We start from the raw sequence: 18,966 nt of genomic DNA on the forward strand, positions 1-18,966 counted from the left end.
CAGCCGAGGCGACCCCTCCTTGGGCCTCTGCAGAGGCGGCCGCTACCCCGGCCGCACCAGTCACCGGGCAGCCGCCCCCGCGCGCAGGAGCCGCCTCCGCCGCGCGCGCCGCTCGCCCCTGCGCTGAGCTCGCCCTCGCTCGCTCGCCAGCCCGCCCGCCCGCCGCCCCTGCGCCCGCGCCCGAGGCGCCGCCGGCGGAGACGAAGGCTGAGGAGGGGAGCCACGTCGCCGGCCCGGGCCGCACCTGTTCCCCCGGGCGCCGAGGTGCCGGCCCTGCTGCCCCGCGCGAGGGACGGGCGGGGCTGCCCGGCTTCGCTGCCTCTGGACGTGGCTCAACTTCTTTCTCAGGCGCAGAAGCCGGGAAGGCGGTCGTCCCTCTCCGGTGGGATCGGCCCCTTATTTGGATATTTGGGCGTTGCGGTTCACGCAGGAAGCTCCGCGGCGTGCTCCCCTCCCAGCCTTGCCAACCTTCGCGTGCGCCGGCGCCGGCAGCCGCAGGCACCGGGCCTCGGCCGTGGGATTTCTCAGATGGACTCGCCCTAGCCGCGGCCTCGGCTTTTTCTTTCCTCGTCCAAGTTCTTTTGTTTTCACCCCTCCCCCACCGCACGTCGCCGGCTCTCGGACCCAGGCGCCGCGCCCGCCCCAGCCGAGCAGGTGCTGAGCGCAGCCCGCCCCGCGCTCCCAGCCTCGGCCAGGGCGCCACACGCCACCCGCGCGCCGCTGGCTGCGCCCTGCTCCCCGGCCCGGAGCGGCGCCCAGCGTTCGACGGCGGGCGCGGGCGGCGGGGCCGCAGGAGCCACGGCCGAGGCGCCGCGCGCGCCTGCCGCCTCCGCCTGCGCCGGCCGCCGTCACCTGTGTATCTCTTCTGTTTGAACTTCAGGATGGCCCGCTTCGGGGAGGCGGCGGCCGGCAGGCCTGCCTCAGGCGAGGGAGATTCGGACCAGGGCAGGAACCTGCCAGGAACGCCCGTGCCGGCCTCGGGGTCCGCGGCCGCCTACAAGCAGTCGAAGGCGCAGAGGGCGCGCACCATGGCCCTGTACAACCCCATTCCCGTCCGGCAGAACTGCTTCACGGTGAACAGATCCCTGTTCGTCTTTGGAGAGGACAACATTGTCAGGAAGTACGCCAAGAAGCTCATCGACTGGCCATATCCTTTCTTCCCCCGGCCCCTGTCTCCCCGGCCTTCCTCCTGGGGAGGGGCGTCTGCCGCGGGATGCCTTGCCCACATACCTCTGGGCTCTGGCTTGTGCCTCTGCTGGAGTTGCGGCTCAGGGGCAAGCCTGGGCACTTGTGTTCCTGAAGGTAAGACTTTGGCCTTCTGCTGTTTCCTGTGTGGAGACCCCTAGTGTCCCTGGGGTGCCTGGTGTTGTGTTTCTGCCCCTTTCAGGGCTTGGTTCCCACCCCCCCCCCAGGCCCCTCTCCAGGCTGCCTTCCTCGAAGCGTGGGTAGCCTCTCTCATCTCGAGGCTTTCTTTGATAATCAGCGTTCCCTTTCCTGTCTCCAGTCTCATCCCCTCCAGCTGGGCAGTCCCCTGTGCTGTCGGCCTTTGGGGAAGTGGAGGCTCCAGAGGGCTGGATCTGTTCAGAAGCCCCCAGAGCTTGGCCTTCAGCCCTGTGCATGCACGGGCAGCTGGGGCCCAGTGGGCTCTGGGACCAAGTTTCATCTGTGCTGAAAGCGGCGGGTGCTGTGGGAAAGGCTGTGCTGCAGGCATCGGGTGCTACTCCGGGTGGGGCTCGTCTCCGTGTTCTAGGCCCCCTCTGCTTGGCCTTGAGCTGGGTCCTCCTGCCCTTAGGAGCCTGGCTGCTGTCCCCATTCCCAGGGGCCTGCGCTTGTCAGCGGAGGGAGAGGGGTGCCAGCCACCTGTCTCCAGCTGCAGAGGAGTTGCTCTCCACCAGGAGCTGGTGGGGGCGTCTGAGGGAGGGGGTGGCGGGGTGAGGGGGCCTGCAGGGGTCTTCTCTGTGGGCTTGGTCAAGTGCACCCGGTGCAGGTGCTTCCCCGCCTTGTTCTTCACTAAGAATCTGGGTGCCTGGCACGGCCCTTGGGGCTTGGGGGTGGGGTGGGAGGCGATTGGGTGGAGTGGTGTTAAGGACAGTGGCTCAGGGCCAAGGCCTGGGATGCTTGTGGAGGGAGGTTTCTTGGGAACAAGCCCCTACCAGGAGGCCCCTCCTCATACCCCACCCCACCCCCAAACCCCGATCCTCCCGTGGTGCAGCAGAGAGATGGCTAGAGCCACACGGGTCTCTGGTGTCAGCCAGGCACGTGGCTTGCTTCCCCCAGGGCCTGGGCACCTCCCTCCTCCCCCGCCCTGCTCTGGCCTTCTCTGCTTCCCTCCTCCCTGGCTCCCTGCTCCAGCCGCATGGTGATTGGCTGGTGCGTGGTGCTTCCAGCGAGCATCTCTACGCAGATCTTCCTGCTGCGGTTTGCACCCTCCCACCGCCACCCCTGGCTGCGCTTCTCCTCCTCTCCTGCTTCCTGTGCCGCCCCCTCCCCCAGAGTGATCCCAGGCCCTGCAGTGCCTGAGTCTTCTGTAGGTTGGGGGCCAGGGCGGGGGAGAGATCCGGTCCCTGCAGCCGTGCCTGCTGTGCCCACAAAGGGCAGCAGTGCCCCTCCTGATGCCGCTGTGGCTGCAGATCCCTCCCCCAGGAGGTCTGATGCCCAGTCGCCTGCCTGCCCGCCCGCCCCTTCCGCATTTCTGCTCTAAACACCCCCCCCCCCCCCCCCGCCCCTGTTCATTCAGTCAGGCACTCCTGTTTCTCCACTTGGGTGGCCAGGGTGCAGCCCTTATCAGCACCTCGGACAGCGCCATCGACCTGCCCTGTGGGCACCTCGGGACTCCACAGGCAGGCCGGGGCTCCTGGGGGGAGAGGGGGGGCAAAGCCGCTATGTTCCCTGCCGCCCAGGGCTGCCTCTTTCTGGGTTTCTCTGTCTTGCTGCAGACGCTGCCTTCCCCCGGGTGCAACTGGTGCCCAGCTGTGAGTCTTACAGAGGGAGTCCAAGGAGAGGCACAGGAGGGGACTGACTTCAGCTTCAGGCTTGGGGCCTTGGCTGCGAGCCCCGTCCCCCTGCTCTCGTCAGGCCCTGTGGCTGGACTTGACACAGGTTCTGCAGCGTGGAGCCTTGTAACTGTGCCGTGTTGGGTTTGCTTTCTTCTCCTGGCTGTGCGTGGTAACTGACCAGTGCATTCCCTCTGGTGGTGACCGCGTGGAAACGCGTGCGGCCGTGGCCTCTGCCTTCCTCTAGAACCACATGCAGGCTCCTGCTCTCCCTCTGGTCTTTTGAGACACTTTGCCTTCTCTTACTGTCCCATCAGTGGGTACCGTGACGCTTTGAGTTGGGCTGCCTGTGCTCAGACACAGTTCTCACCACCTGTGACTTGCTTCCTCCTCCGTAATAGGAGGTTAACAATGAGTTCCTGGGAGAATTAGGTGAGTCGATCTAGAATGGGTGGGAAACCCTTCTTTGGTCAAGATCTGTTTGGATGTTTATAACATCATCACAGGCCATATGAAATTATCAGTCTAAAAATTAGCCTGCTGTAGAAGTATCGACTTTGAGTCCTGCCAGTGGCTGCCTTGGCAGTGCCGACCAAATGGCTATGCAGGCCTCACGCGCCCTGCAGACTGGATGACCTCTCCCCCTGCTCTGGAACACCATCTGTCATCCAGCAGACACTGGCCATTCGTGATCGCGGGGTCCTTCCTGGAGGGAGGGGCTCCTCTCAAGGCCAGGTGTCTGGGTTCATGACAGAGAGCCAGGAGCTGCATCAGAGTCCTGCGCACACCCCAGACAGGACCCGCATTCATCACCAGGCCCCTGGGAGGTCAGTGCGCATGCGCAGTGTGGGACTCACCGCCTGCTCTCGGTAAGGCCAGATGGAGGGATGCCGGAAAACGCTGCAGGACCCTCCTTGCTGCCCCTGTAGGCGTGCAGGAGAGGCTTGTGCCTGTGGCTGCGGCAGCACTCGAGATGCCCCGAGGCACCGGGAGAACACGTGCTCTGTGCGCCGGCCTGTGCCTCGTCTTCAACCCTGTGCGTCTGAGAAGGTGGGTGAGGTACAAGGATGGTATAAGTGATGCCTGTGGGGCTGGCTCTCCAGTTATTAACAGGGGTTACGAGAAGAAACGCCTGGGACGGCCCGTGTTGGCACCCACGCTGCACGTGTTTCGTTTTTCTTGGAAGCTGCATCTTCATGGGGAGGTAATTTTATTTTCTTGTGGTGCTCTTCTCTGCAGTGGGTACCGTAACCTTTAGAAAATGCTAATCTGACTTATAATGTGGCATTACATTTTTTCCGGTCCCTTTTACTTCTTGCTCATCCAGTAGATCCAACAAAAGGACTTTGTTCGCAGGCAGCAGGCTGCCCAGTGCTGCCACGCTCACTGCCACGAGCTTCCGCGTCTGTGCTCGTGCACAGTGGCCCTGTGGACTCGGGGGTCTCTGGTGTTTGCTTTCCCAGGCAGGCAGTGAAGGGGAGTAGCCTGGGTTTGACAGCTTTGGGACGTGGGTAGGTGCAGGCCATGTCCCTGCTCTTTGGGTCATCCCAGCTGGGAGCAGGTGTTCCGTGTGGAAGTAGAGCTGTGTCTGCAGCCATGGGTGGGGGCAGTGCAGGGCCCCGTCGAGGCCCCCTGCTGCAGAGTTCCCTTGTAGCCGCAGAGCCCTCTGGCTGGGGTCAGAGGTGATGTGCCTCGCGGCGCACTCATCGTGAGAGATTTGGGTAAAGGCTGTCAAGTCTCCGTTCCCAGATCTTCCATTTTCTCCTGCTTCTGCTGCCTCTGAGTACACACAGCGCGTAGGATAGCAGCCGCAGTCCTGGTGAGGACGCGAGGTGGCTCCGGGGGGCCGTGGGTCAGGACGCCTCGACGGATCCAGAAAGCTTTCCATCTTGGTGTCCTGGGCCCAGACACGGCAGTGGAGCAGAGGTGGCAGCTGTCACCCAGGCTGCAGGTGAGAGACGTTCGTCTGCTGGGACTCCCAGCCCCTGGTGATGTCTCCCCAGACGCTGGGCACGGCTTGGGATCCTTTGGAAGTGGGTGCAGCCTGTGAAGCAAGCTGGAGTGGAGGCATTGACAGGGTGACACGACTTAAGGATGGTTTCCTCCGTTGCTTGCCTGCCATTATTTCCCACGTGCCCCCAGCAGGCGCCGTGCGGCTGTGAGTTGTTGGCGGAGGGGCACATCACGAGAACAGGCCTGTTCGCTTCTTCTCTGGAAGACCCAGACGCTGGAATTGTTAGCTCCATCCAGAACTGCTGACCTCTTTTCAGCTGTCGCTGTACAGAATGTGTTTTGCCCCCTCGCACTCTGCTGCTTCCCCCATTTATAGAGACCTCTGTTCTCAGTCTTCACGCTCATAGTGAAAGTGGAGCTGGGCCTGGGCTTGCTAGGTGGCCTCCCTGTGCTGTCGGGGGCTGCCTGGGAGACTGGGGCCCAGCCCTGTCTCAGGGTCCACGAGAGGCCTCACTGCGACCACACAACACAGGAGAGGCCCAGGTGCGGCTGTGTGCAGGCAGGCCAGGCCTTGTCTTGGAGTTTTCCTCTGCAGGTCTTCCATCTTTCTCTGCAGTTTCTCTCATTGTTAGGGGCAGCATTTGTGAATAGTTCATTACGTGTGGGTCTCCCAGGTTTTCAGGAAGGGAAGGGTGTCTGTCTTCCCCTGGGCCACGGCCAAGGCTTATTTCTGAGGTTCCCTGTGTACACAGAGGCTTCCTGCCCCTCCCCCATCTGGTGCCCTTGGGTTCCTCACAGAGCAGAGTGCAAGGCGGAAGGACCTTGTCTTGGTTGTCACCCAGATGAAGGGTGACCCACTCAGCTAAGGTGCTGGATTCTGTCCCGGTCGCTCTTCTTCCAGTCCAGCTCTCTGCTGTGGTCCGGGAGTGCAGTGGAGGATGGTCCAAGTCCTTGGGCCCTGCACCCACATGGGAGACCAGGAGAAGCACCTGGTTCCTGGCTTCGGATCAGCGCAGTGCGCCGGCCGCAGTGGCCACTGGGGAGTGAACCAATGGAAAAAGGAAGAGCTTTCTCTTTGTCTCTCTCTCTCTCTCACTATCCACTCTGCCTGTCAAAAAAAAAAAAAAAAAAAAAAAAAGGAAACAGACCCTCACCCCGCGGCTTCTGATGCAGACCCTTTCACAGAGGGAGAGCGCTGGGGCCACGGGACAGCCTTCTCCCCCTAGCCCTGCACACTGCGCAGGGAGCACGATGCAGTGTTGGTCTCTCTTATTTAAAGATTTATTTATTATTTATTTGAAAGGTTTAGTTACAGAGAAAGAAAGAATGATCTTCCATCTGCTGGTTCATTCCCCAATTGGCTGCAATAGCCGGGGCTGGGCCAAGCTGAAACCGGGAGCCTGGAACTCCATCTGGATGCAGGGGCCCCCAGACTTGGGCCAACCTGATGCTTTCCCAGGCACGTGGGCAGAGAGCTGGACATCCATACGGGATACCCCACAGCATTGGTCTTAAGTCAAAGGGGGCAGCAGGGGACCCTCCCACCTTGTGGTCTCTCGTACACGGGGCTCGTTGCAGGCAGAAACCTCGCAGAGGACTCCAAAGGGGTTTCCTTAATTTTCTGTTCCCTGAACCTTGGCCATTCTTCGGCCATAAACCCTAGAGCCCCACGTCCCTGTCTCTGGAAAGCAAGGGACAACTTGAGGATGTGCCCGGGGCAGGGCGGCGGGGACAGTGAAGCCGCAGCAGGGAGGGGCCTCTGAAGTGTCGGTCATCCCAAACAGCCTGGCAGAGCAGGGGGTCTGGCCTAAGAGAGGTTTCTTGTATCTCGAGCTGCGTCTTTGTGGTTCCCCCAGGAGCAGCTGGGAGGGTTGACGACTCCCGTGGTCCTGCTCTGGCAGCGACTCTCTGCTGTTGGTGGCAGTTTAAGTTGCCACTGCAGCCTGCATCACCGGGGACCATGTTTATGCTGCATTTGGGCTGCGTCTGTTCCCTTTATCTCTGGGAAACTCGGAGCGCCCGTTCCAGATATACGCCCAGGCTTTCCAAGGCTTGTGTCACTCAAGGGGGTTGACTTTCCTTCCTTCTCTCCTGGAGGGGAGGCAGGCACAGGGTGTGGTCAGATCATGGGAAGCAGGTGAGAGAGAGCGAGGGAATGGGCAAGTGGGCTGGTCGTGTCAGGAATGCAGTCACAGCAGTGAGGTGCAGGTGTGGCAAGCCACAGAGGAGGAGACTCGCTCCCGTGCCCCCCTGGCCTCCAGCTTGGCCGTGGGTCCCAAGTTGCCCAAACTTCCCGTGCCTCATTCTCAGCTTCTGCACCAGTCTCTTGTACGTCTGGTCAGGGTCAGAAAGTGAGAAGTGGTTTTCCAGGCCCCTCAGAGGCATCCAGTGGTGCCCAGATGTGTGGTGCTGGGCAGTGGTGCCCTGCCACTCCTGCCTCTCAGGCTCCATGAATCTGAGTCTCCCAGGGCTTGCTAAAATGCAGTCCCTGTGGCCGGTGCCGTGGCTCAACAGGCTAATCCTCCACCTTGCGGTGCCGGCACACCGGGTTCTAGTCCTGGTCGGGGCACCGGATTCTGTCCTGGTTGCCCCTCTTCCAGGCCAGCTCTCTGCTGTGGCCTGGGAGTGCAGTGGAGGATGGCCCAAATGCTTGGGCCCTGCACCCCATGGGAGACCAGGATAAACACCTGGCTCCTGGCTTCGGATCAGCGCAGTGCACCGGCAGCAGTGCGCTGGCCGCGGCGGCCATTGGAGGGTGAACCAACGGCAAAGGAAGACCTTTCTCTCTGTCTCTCTCTCTCACTGTCCACTCTGCCTGTCAAAAAAAAAAAACAAAAAACAAAAAAAAAAGATGCAGCCCCTGACCCAGTCTGAAGTCCGGCCTTTGCCACAGTTCCCCGTGGCAGCCCTGCTGCTGGTCTTGGAGACCGGGCTCCACATGGTGGTGACTGCCCACTGGTCCCTCGGGGAGGGCTGTGGAGCCCACTCGGCTCCCTCCCTCAGGTGCCAGCCTGGAGCACTGCTGGCTGTGTTCAGGGAGCGAGAAAGGCAGGTGATCGTGGGCACTGGGTGTGTTGGCCTGCTGCTGTTTCTGGCCTTGTCACCGAGAGCATGTTGTTCTGGGGCTGGGCTGTGCCTCAGTTGCATTCCAGCACCCAGCACGGACACACCCTTGGTGAACTTCTGAGTGTGTCGGTTGCTGTGGTTTCACAAGCGTCAGCAAAGTGCCTACTGTGTGCTCGTTGTTGCTGGCCAGGACCTGCAGGCCCCAGTGTGGCCTAGGTTGGGAACAGGAGGCTGCTGGGGCAGTGGGAGGGCACTGGCTGGCCAGGGGTGGGAGTGGGGCCGCTGTGAAGGAAGAAGGCTTTACCTGCCTCCCAGTTCCGTCCCCAGCGGCTCTAGCTTCCCGTCACTCAGCTCCCGCTGTGTAGGTGGTGGTCACCTTGCTGCACAGATACGGTGTGTAGGTAACACCAGGGCTCTCCAGGACGGCCCCCAGCACCCCAGAAGCTGCGGCGTCTCTGGGTGTAGCAGCAGAGCGTTTGTTCCGTGCTGTTCAGCAGAGCTTGATTTGGGTGCCCCTCGCAGCATTCCTAGCTTTTGCAAATTATGATCCATTTTGATTAAAATCCAGTGACAGAGTGTGCTCCTTTTAGCTCTGGAAACGCCGTGTGGTCCAGCGGCACAGCGTCCTGGTGCGGTCGCCAGGGTGGGTGGAGCAGAGTCGCCCTGTTGAGGGGGGGTGGTAGCCAGCGGGCTTTGGGTTTACTGGGCAAGTTGACGCTTGTGCTGCTTCTGCAGGTGGGCACTGAAGATGACCTCCAGGGCTGCGGGGTGGGGGACGCAGTGGTGTCCGCTGGTGCCTTCCCCAGTGCCACGGTGACTCGTGTGGCTTCACGCCCTTGGCTTGCTTCCCTACTGTGTCATGCTCCATGTCCCCTCTCCAGGGTCGACCTTGCAGCTGCTCAGCTGGCTCGGGGTTCCCGGACACCGCGATGGCACCCGGCTGTTCCTGGAGTCCCTCAAACACAGGCTTTTCATTTCCCTTTTGTGTTGGAATTACAAGCCCTATTGCAGTCTGATGCCATGGGCCCTGCTCCTGAAAACCACACCTGCAATTTTGTGTTCAGTCCATGGTCCGCTGTCTTGGAACACCTCACGCATTGGAAGTCCACCACTCTGGGCGCTGGGCTGTCAGAGCAGTGGCTCCAGCCCAACACAGAAACCTTTCTCAGGGGCTGCTCTGTGGACGATGGGGACGTTGGCCCCATACAGGGGCCTCTTTGTACTACCCTGATGGTGACCCCAGCCTTGAGCACTTGCAGGGTCAGGGTGCCCCTGTCATTAAACACCCTAGGTCTGGGGAGTTGGGGTGCCCTGTGAGGATGGCGTGGGGAGTTGGGGTGCCCTGTAAGGAATGCACAGGGGGTTGGGGTACCCTGTGAGGATGGCGTGGGGTGTTGGAGTGCCCTGTGAGGAAGGCACAGGGATTGGGGTGCCCTGTAAGGAAGGCACAGGGAGTTTGGGTGCCCTGTGAGGATGGCATGGAGAGTCAGGGTGCCCTGTGAGGAAGGCATGGGGATTGGGGTGCCCTGTGAGGAAGGCATGGGGATTGGGGTACCCTGTGAGGAAGGCACGGGGATTGGGGTGCCCTGTGAGGAAGGCATGGGGAGTTGGGGTGCCCAAGAGGATGGTACTAGGAGTTGGGGTGCCCAGTGAGGAATGCACAGGGGGTTGGGGTGCTCCGTGAGGAAGGCATGGGGAGTTGGGGTGCCCTGTGAGGAAGGCACAGGGAGTCGGGGTGCCCTGTAAGGAAGGTATGGGGAGTCAGGGAGCTCCGTGAGGAAGGCACAGGGGGTTGGGGTGCCCAGTAAGGAAGGCACAGGGGGTCGGGGTGCTCTGTGAGGAAGGCACAGGGAGTCGGGGTGCCCTGTAAGGAAGGTATGGGGAGTCAGGGAGCTCCGTGAGGAAGGCACAGGGGGTCGGGGTGCTCTGTGAGGAAGGCACAGGGAGTTGGGGTGCCCTGTAAGGAAGGTATGGGGAGTCAGGGAGCTCCGTGAGGAAGGCACAGGGGGTCGGGGTGCTCTGTGAGGAAGGCACAGGGAGTTGGGGTGCCCTGTAAGGAAGGTATGGGGAGTCAGGGAGCTCTGTGAGGAAGGCACGGGGAGTCAGGGTGCCCTGTAAGGAAGGCACGGGGAGTCAGGGTGCCCTGTAAGGAAGGCACAGGGGGTCGAGGTGCTCTGTGAGGAAGGCACAGGGAGTTGGGGTGCCCTGTGAGGAAGGCACGGGGATTGGGGTGCCCTGTGAGGAAGGCATGGGGACTGGGGTGCCCTGTGAGGAAGGCACGGGGATTGGGGTGCCCTGTGAGGAAGGCATGGGGAGTTGGGGTGCCCAAGAGGATGGTACTAGGAGTTGGGGTGCCCAGTGAGGAATGCACAGGGGGTCGGGGTGCTCCATGCAGCTCCGCCTGTTCGCTCCTTGCCCCTCCTTGGGTTCTGCAGAGCAGCCTCGACAGTCTGTAGTAATGGTCCTGGCACCGAGCGCTGCCTTTAGCCACAGCTTCCTGTGCTGTTGGGCTTTGTTCTGTGTGGGTCACTACAGAGCCACTGGCACGTGTGGCTCTTGGTGCCTGGTATGTGCCGAAGGTGACTGAGAGCTAAATTTTAAATTTACTTACATTAAGCTTGGTTTGTGTGGCTGGCGGCTCCTGTATGGGATGGAAAATGACTCCCTGGGGGTCCGCCTGTTGGCAGCTCTGTGACCTGGCCAGGTTTCCTCTGTGTGAGGTGTGGACGCCCCCTGCCCACCCTTGTGTCTCTGCAGCTGCACTGCTGTGTCCCCAGCTGCTCCGGCAGGCCTGCTAGTCCTCCAGGGCCCCATCCTCTCCCAGCCCTGTGCCTTTGCACTTGCTGCTCCTCCTGCCTGGGAGCTCTGTTTCCTTCTTTTGGGAAGCCTTCCTTGATTTCTCTCGACAGAATTAGACCAACCCTCGCCAACCCAGCTCCCATATGGCACCTTGTTTATGACTGTTGTAATGTACTCCTCACGTGGCGCTAGTGTTGGTTTAAAGTCCCTGCTTAGAACATAAGCATAGAACAGTGCTTATTAACATTGGCATTTAACACATTTGTTTCAATTAAAATACTTTTAAAAGTTTTTTTTCTTTTTTTTTTTAAGAAATGGCATTTTGTTTCTGACTCGACTTGACGCTGTAGTCAGCTATAAGCTCTGGGTCTTTTAATAGGCATCGAAGGCACAGTTAGTTTCCCTCACTCTGTTCTCAGTTGGTTTCGTTTTTGAGCCCAGTCGCTCTAGAATTCTTGAGTAAGTTGCTCTGGGCTTATCTCAAGTCATCTCACCAGCTCGCTTTGCTCCAACAGTCCTTTCTGTAGATACTTTTTTGAGGTGGGGACAGGACTAACTCATTTAGTGTCCACCAGATCCCAGGCTGCCTTTCAACAAACCAGCAGTCCACCAAGACAGGAGTCGTCAGCTGTGTTTGAAATATGGGGATGCTGAGGCCAACGAAGGCTGAGCCACTTGCCGGAGCTTGTCCCAGGGGCTGGAGGCCAGTGCCCACCCAGAGGCTCAGCGCTCTCCAGGTGGCGCGGTCTCCCCGTCGCTCCCTGTGCTCTGCACAGCACCCCGGGGCCATGTGTCTCCCCTCAGCCTGCTGGAGTTGGGGGCCCCTCCTGCTCACCTCTGCACGGTCAGCGCTCCTCGTCTTCTGCCCAGACTCTGACCCGTGGGCGTCTGTTCTGTCTGTCAGGCTGCTGTGGGCGCGTCCTTGACTCCTGCTCGGCTGGGCGCAGTGCACTTCACAGCTGTTTCAGGCCTGTTGCACGCTGGGACTTAGCCTCTTGCTTGCTCCAGTGGCCACGCCGGGTGCCGTTTTCAGGGACTCACGCAGTGTCTGTTTCTCTGCGGACAGTAGAAGGAAGCCCAGCTTGTGAAGCAGGGCCCAGCGTTCCAGGCCGGCCAGGCCTGGGGCAGTGTCGTTGGAAGCTCTCTGCGGTCCCGCTCGGCACCGCTCGCTGCAGATTCTCCTGCACCTGGGCGACCGCCTCACTGTGCTGTGCCTGTGTGAAGTGGCGATCGTGGTCGCACCTGTCGAGGGTATCCTAGGGGATGGTTATGAAGGACAGACACGGTCACACACGTCAAATGCTAGAACACGTGGCTGTGAAGCCGCCTCGCTCTTAGTACCTGGCCGGTCCTGTGAGCATCAGCAGCTGAACTTTCTCCTTCTCGCATCTGACTTGCTGTTGTCTGGTTGAGTGCTGCCAGGTCACACTGTGGGCCTTGCCTTTGCCTTGGCATCTGCAGTAGGAGGTGGGTGTGGCTCCCTGCCTTGTGCCCCGGGGAGCCCGAGCCACACACCTGCAGACCTCGTGTGCTGGGTGTTAGTCCAGGGGCCAGCGCTGCTAGCATCTGAGCGTGGATCCTTGCCTTTGCCCCTGGCCATCCCAGGAGATCCGTGTTCTCATTTTCTGTGCTTCACAGTGGGGGGTTGGAGGTGTGGAAGGTTCACTCGTGGGCTCGAGATTGTACAGCCAGGAGAGCTGGAGGCTTGGGCCCGAGCTGGTGCTCCCAACCACTGCACCACGAGCCTTTTCCTTTCCCTTCTCAGAGTTGTTGGGTTGACATCTTTAGAGACAAATGTACACCTCCCTTTGCACGTGTCCACGGCTGGTCTCATACCACATCGTCCCTACAGACACGTTCAGACAACAGTGAGGTGGGTCACCCCAGCTTTGCGTAAAAGCAGACTGTGAGCAGCCTTGCACCTGCTTGGCTTTGCGTGGAAACAGCAGGCAGGTGTTCAGCTGGCCTGATGGGTACGCGTGGAGAGGGTCCCTCCAAGAGTTCCCGCCCGGCCTCCGGGCACTCCTAGTCCTCAGGGTGCCAGAGAACCGTGCGCTCGGCCTCTTGGGTACTCGGGGTCTGGGTTCTGTAAGGGAAGAGAGGCCTGAATCCGTGCGGCGTGGAGGAAGCTTTTGGAAGGGTTAGAGTCAGGGGTGTGGGTAGAGGGGGCCTCTGTGGCTTTGAGCCCTCGGAGGTTTGCTGCATGAGGCAGGGCCCTTGGTGCAGGAAGACACTCTCTGTGCACAGTGGGTGCCCGTGTGCACTGGAGCAGAGGATTAGGATGCCCCCAAGAGCCTGGGAGCCACACCAGCGACTCCAAGAGGACTTAGGGAGTGGGCTCCTTCCTGCTGGCTGGGAGCAGTCTGCGTGGAGGTTTGCATTTGTGCAGTCACAGAGCCATATGGATGTGCAGGGAGGCATGTGTTGCTTGGGGAGTGGAGGACGTGGGCTTGTCTGGAGGAGGGGTGGGCAGGACAGTGGCCCACAGGCCTCAGGAAGCTGGAGGCCCACCCTTCTCGGTGAGCTGTGAGCCTGGTGTTCATTTCGAGCCCACTGTGGGTGAGGAAGGGGCTTCTCTAGGTAGCATCTTTTCCTGGGATAACTGCGGAAGAGCAGACGCCTGCCTCTGAGTGACAGGCTGTGGAAGCCTGAGCCTGTCTGTCACAGGGATCAGCAGACAGAGAGCAATGCCGTGGAGTAGATTCTAGAGGATTCCGGCGGCCTGAAGCGCAGTGTGCACAGAGCAGGCTTGTGCTCCTGCAGGGGCTGTGGTCCCCCATCTCCCTGTTGCCCTCACGCATTGTCATCACTGTTCTACCAGTGCTTCAGAGGGGCTGTGGCCTTCTGCCCCATTGTGTGCATCTCTGGGGTGGGCAGAGGGAGCTAACCTTGGCTGGAAGTCTGAGTGTGTGTGGTGCATGGCGAGCCTCACGGGCTCGTGTGGCTCAGGCCGGCGGTGGGCGGCTCCCCTTGACATGAGGAGCCTGTGGTTGCAGGTGGACGTGGTGACCCCTCCGTGGGCTTGCCTCTCTCCTTTGTAATAGTGTTGCTCAGCATAGTGCGTGTCAGGGCCATGCTGTGAGCCGTGTGCTCGTCTCTGCAGCCTCCCTGGGGTGTGGGGCTGGACGCCAGGAGGGTGGAGGCCCCAGGAGCGGGAGCAGAGCAGAGCCTCACCCGCCATCCCGGTCCCTGGGACACAGACCCGGGACCTTGTGCTCATGTCCTTGGGAGGAGCGTTTGGGTTGGAATTGGGGTCTTTGCTGTTTTGTCTTCCCTTCCCCACAGCTCCGCTGCCAGACTGCTCGAGGCTGTGGGGTTGAGGGCCAAGGCTGATTTCAGTGTTAGCATGCAAGCCCCTGTTCTCTCTCCTGGCCTCTGTGGGGTCCCTGCTGTGTGCTGCAGCGTGCAGGGGGCGGTGCTCGCGCACTCCCTGCCCTGTGCCTTTGTATGCACGGCTTTTTAAAGAAATGGGCTGCAGAGCAGGCTTCCCTGTCCTGGTGGACAGTGTGGAAAGACTCCCAGTGGGTGAGGAGTCTGATGCCCACTGACCGCCTGTCAGGGAGGTCTCTGCAGCCTCCTGGAGCTCTGTGGACCTCACATGGTGTCCAGGGCTCCCTAGGGGCCTGGATCTGTGATGCAGTGTGTTGTGGCTGTTTCCCCTGGCCCATTCCTCCAACATGCCCCTATTGGTGCCACGGAGTCCTGGGTGTTACTGAGAAGCCCTGGTCACTGCTGCAGGTGATGGAGTGCAGCAGCAGAGCCCAGCGCCCTTGACCATGTCTGCCTGGTCCTCCCCGTGCACCCTGCTTTGCTCTGACCTCTTGCCTCTAAAACAGTCATTCCCAGGTGAGTCTACCTGTCACAGAGCTGGTGGAAATGGGGAGCAGGGACGGGGCATGGCTGGTGTTCCTGTCCCCAGAACCCTGTGAGGTGATGGCTCAGTGAGTCTCCAGCCATAGGACGATGGTGGGCACTGGGCAGGCACTCCCAGGCCCCAGGAAGGCAAACTCCTCTGAGCATCCCTTCCTCAAGCTCGCCATCCTCGCCTCCACCTCATCGCCATGATCGTGGCTTCCCGAGCTCTTTGGGTATGAGTGTGAGTCTGGAAGGTGCACCTTCTCCAGACCTGAGTGTCAGCGTGTGGAGCCAGCACTGTAGGAGGGGGCTGCGCCCTGAGGGGTTCCCTGTTCCACAGCGGTGTCTTTGCCCTGGATTTGAGGCGGCCTCCAGCAGGTGCAGGGTCTGTTCCTTGGATGTTCTGGGGTCAGCCCTGGAGTGTCCGCGAGGCTGGTGCCCAGGGCTGGTGTTGTGGTCAGAGGGTTGAGCCGCGGCTCGGGAAGTCTGTGTCCTGCTTGGGAGCACCAGCTCAAGTCCTGGCTGCTCCGCTCCTGACCCAGCTCCCTGCTAATGTGCCTGGGAAGGCAGTGGAGGGTGACTTGGGTACTTGGGCCCTGCCATCCATGTAGGAGACCAGGACGGAGTTCCTGGCTTTAGCCCGCCCTGTTACAGCCTTGGGGAGTGAACCAACAGATGGCAGATCCGGCTTGGTCTGGATCTCTCTCTCTGTCTCTCTGTCTCTGTCTCTCTCTCTCTTCACCCCCCAACCCCCACCCCGCCATCACTTTGCCTTTCAGAGAAATTTAATTGGACCACAGCTCACACTCACTGAGTTGAAACCTCAGGGGTTGTCCACTCGTGCCCTGCGTTTCCCGTGGTTCCGATGACTCACAGGGTGACGAGGCCCACACCTGCTTTCCCAACTCTGCATGTTCTGGAGCGAGAGGGGCCTCTGCTTGGTCACCTCCCCTTCCTACAGACTGCGCTGGGCAAGGTCTTGGCTGGTTCCTCTCTGTCCTCTCTCAGGAGCCCTGGGGCTCCTGCATTGAGCCTGGGAGAGTAGGGGATTAAGTCTCCTCGTTGTGTCCCGAGTGCGAGTGCTGATATAGCTGCTGACAGCCTCAGAGCTGCTCCCCGGGGCCCTGGGCGAGTGGCTGACTCCTTGATGTTGTCCCTCCTGGGCTAGTTAACTGCCCGTGCATGATGCCCTCATGTGGCGCTGTGGTGACTCAGAGACGTGGAGCTCATGTCAGCTGTACTGGGCCTGCCTCACCCCTGCCTTGGGAGAGACACGGGGTCTGGACTTGGCCTTGGCAGGTGCCGTGCGTCCTGGCTTTGCTCCCTGGTGTGAAGTTGTCAGCACTACCTGTGGGCCACCCCCTGAACAGTCCTCCCTCGTGGGACGGTGGGCCTGGACTGCCCTGCTGCCCCAGATCTGCTGTGGAGGCGGCTCTGCCCCAGGAATGGCCGGGAAGACATCTGTGCTGTCTGTTGCCAGCTGGCCCTGGAGCCCTGGAGGTGCCGTGCTGTCCTCTGAGGTTCTCAGTTCTCGCTTTCTGGGCTGAGTGGTCTTGGGCCCTTCTGTGTCGCTCACGTGGTCTGCAAACTCGGCAGAGGTCTTTGAACATGGGGTGCCTCCACGGTGCCCCGAGGGAGCCATCCGCTGTTTCCCAGGAGGCCTCTGCACCCCAATGCTGGGTGGATGGGTGTAGGGTGCGGTCCTAGGCGTGGCTACTCACCACAGCACACACTCTATGTGCCCAAAATGCTGCTGGAAGTCTCTGTGGCTCCAGCTCATCGGGACGACATCAACACACACATGGATCCTGGTGGTTTTCCCACCACCGCTTTGTTGGGGGGCCATGAGTGGCCCATTGGCTTTCCCCTCTCTCCTGCAATGTCCAGTATTTGCCTTTCACCAGCATGTGTGTGTGACCCCTCAGTGACAGGGCTCTGCCGAGACTTTCCAGCCCTCCTGTGGTCAGGGCGGCCCCTCCTGTGGGGGCGGGGCCCGGTGCGTCCACAGCAGACCTCAGGGTGGGTCCGGAGCCCTCCTGTGGTCAGGACGGCCCCTCCTGTGGGGGCGGGACCCGGTGTGTCCACAGCAGACCTCAGGGTGGGTCCGGAGCCCTCCTGTGGTCAGGACGGCCCCTCCTGTGGGGGCGGGGCCCGGTGTGTCCACAGCAGACCTCAGGGTGGGTCCGGAGCCCTCCTGTGGTCAGGACGGCCCCTCCTGTGGGGGCGGGACCCGGTGTGTCCACAGCAGACCTCAGGGTGGGTCCGGAGCCCTCCTGTGGTCAGGGCAGCCCCTCCTGTGGGGGCGGGACCCGGTGTGTCCACAGCAGACCTCAGGGTGGGTCCAGAGCCCTCCTGTGATAAGGACGGCCCCTCCTGTGGGGGCGGGGCCCGGTGTGTCCACAGCAGACCTCAGGGTGGGTCCAGAGCCCTCCTGTGATCAGGACGGCCCCTCCTGTGGGGGCAGTGCCGGGGGTCCTTGGCTTGGGTAACCGAGCTTGTTTCCTCTGTGGGACAGCAGTGGGACTCTGCCCCTGGGTGATGTCCCGGCCCTGCTTTTCTGTCCTTCACCCCTGGGTGGACGCCTCCGGGCGTGGGTGGGAGGCTCCCCACCTTCCTGACAGCCAGAGGGGAGTGCCTGAGCTCAGCACTGCTGTCAGGGGTGTGTCTGGGCAGAGGCAGCATTGTCATGGCGACGGCAGGTTGCATCTCGCTACCATGGAAACCAAAGTTAAAAAACTGATGTGAAGGCTGTAAGTCATGTGATCCACTTTTGTTTTGTTTTAAAAAAAGAAAAGGGGCTTGGTTTTTCAATCTGACTTCTTCTTTAAGACGAGATTGGGAGGTGAGAAAACTGCCCAGGAGAGCAGTGGGACGACGATGTGGAGGACCTGTCTTCCTTGCCGTTGTGCCTGCCGCGGGGCCCACATCCTGCCATGGCATGGGGCCTTTCGGCGTCTGTGGAGTCCTGGGCTTGTGGCCAGGGCTGCCCTGGTAATGGCCATGTGGAGAAGCACAGGGCACAGCTCATGCCCTTGGGGGCTCACCCCTGTGGAAGCCTCAGCAGTGAGGGAGGACAGGGCACCTCAGAGACGGGAGTGGGTTTCAACCCAGAGTGGGGGTGGGGCTGCTCCAGCGAAGGGGGCTGCAGTCCCGCATGGTGCCAGGTCAGCAGTAAGAGTGAGCACCAAGAAGCCAGGGGGAGCCTGGGCTGGGGGTGGGCCCTTGTCTTGGGCAGGGCTGCTTCCTGGACCCCATTTTTTTTCTTCTCTACTGTGTTTCACACCGTGGTCAGGAAAAAATGTGAACTGTTGCCCCGGGAAGGGGGCTGGCTTCGGGCCTGCGCAGTAGAAGGAAGCAGGTGGGGCTGCCCATAAGAGCAGTGGCGGTCAGAGGGCGCACCTGCTGGTCAGGCTGTTGCTGTGTCTGCCTCTGGGACCAATGTGTCTCAGCGAGGGGACATGATCTCACCCACATGATGTCACCACTTCGTGCCGGGGTCTGGAGGATGTGGCACTGGCTGGGGCAGTCCAGCCCTGCTGTGCTTGGCCCTGGCCAGTCGCTGTGAGAGATGGCCCCAGTGCCCTCGGCCTCGTAACTCTGGACACTGGGGTCTGGAACTGGAGGCTCTGGGCCCAGCACGGCAATTTTCCTTTAGATTTGTTCTGGGATGGCCACTGCGGAGGCTTCCCAAGCGCTGACCAGAGCGTGTGCGCGAAGGCTGATTTGGGACTGCGGGAGATGTGCCCGCAGCTTCTGGGGGTGGTTGTGCTTGTGGGCCATGTTAACGTCCACACCTCTGCACTTTGCCTGTAGCCTCTGCCGTGCTGCGGCTGACTCTTGGGGACTGCTCTGGGGCAGCTCTGCAGAGGGAGCCCTGGCTGTGTCTCAAGGCCGCTGCATTCCAGGTACGAGGGAGGGGCCTGGAAGCCTTTCACTCTGCACGCGTTTGGAAAGCCGCTAGAGAAGAACCTTAAGGGATGGCAAAACAGGCAGGACCCTTCCCCAAGCCAGCAGCACACATAGAGCAGCGTGGAGGGGCTAGAAAGATGGGCAGGCCCTCCCTCAGCTAGAGGCTGGGGGAGGAAAGCAGGCAGCCCTTCTTGTGGGGAGATAACCCTGGGCCTGAGTGGAAATGAGTGAGGGAGGCTGAGGCATCTCCCCCAGGGCTGTGGGCTCTGCCAGGCCCCTGGAGTTTCCCAGGAGGGCCCGCGTGGCCACAGGCTACTCCCAGCAAGGCATGCTAGGCTGAAGTAGCAGAGGGCAGGGTGTCCTCATGACTGCCTGTCCCTGGGCCCCTTGC

General features: G+C 61.0%; 1 protein-coding gene across 3 annotated transcripts in view; it reads left to right on the plus strand.

Annotated features, from left to right (window-relative positions):
- The first annotated feature begins 881 nt into the window (after nt 1-881).
- Nucleotides 882-18,966, plus strand: part of CACNA1E (calcium voltage-gated channel subunit alpha1 E) — a 295,645-nt gene continuing 277,560 nt past the window's right edge. For all 3 annotated transcript variants that reach the window (XM_062211220.1, XM_062211221.1, XM_062211223.1), the window contains exon 1: nt 882-1,147. In XM_062211220.1, the coding sequence (XP_062067204.1) occupies nt 882-1,147 (266 nt within the window). The remainder of the gene's footprint in view (nt 1,148-18,966) is intronic.

This window comes from Lepus europaeus, chromosome 14 (assembly GCF_033115175.1).
Source record: "Lepus europaeus isolate LE1 chromosome 14, mLepTim1.pri, whole genome shotgun sequence".
NCBI classification, from domain to species: domain Eukaryota; kingdom Metazoa; phylum Chordata; class Mammalia; order Lagomorpha; family Leporidae; genus Lepus; species Lepus europaeus.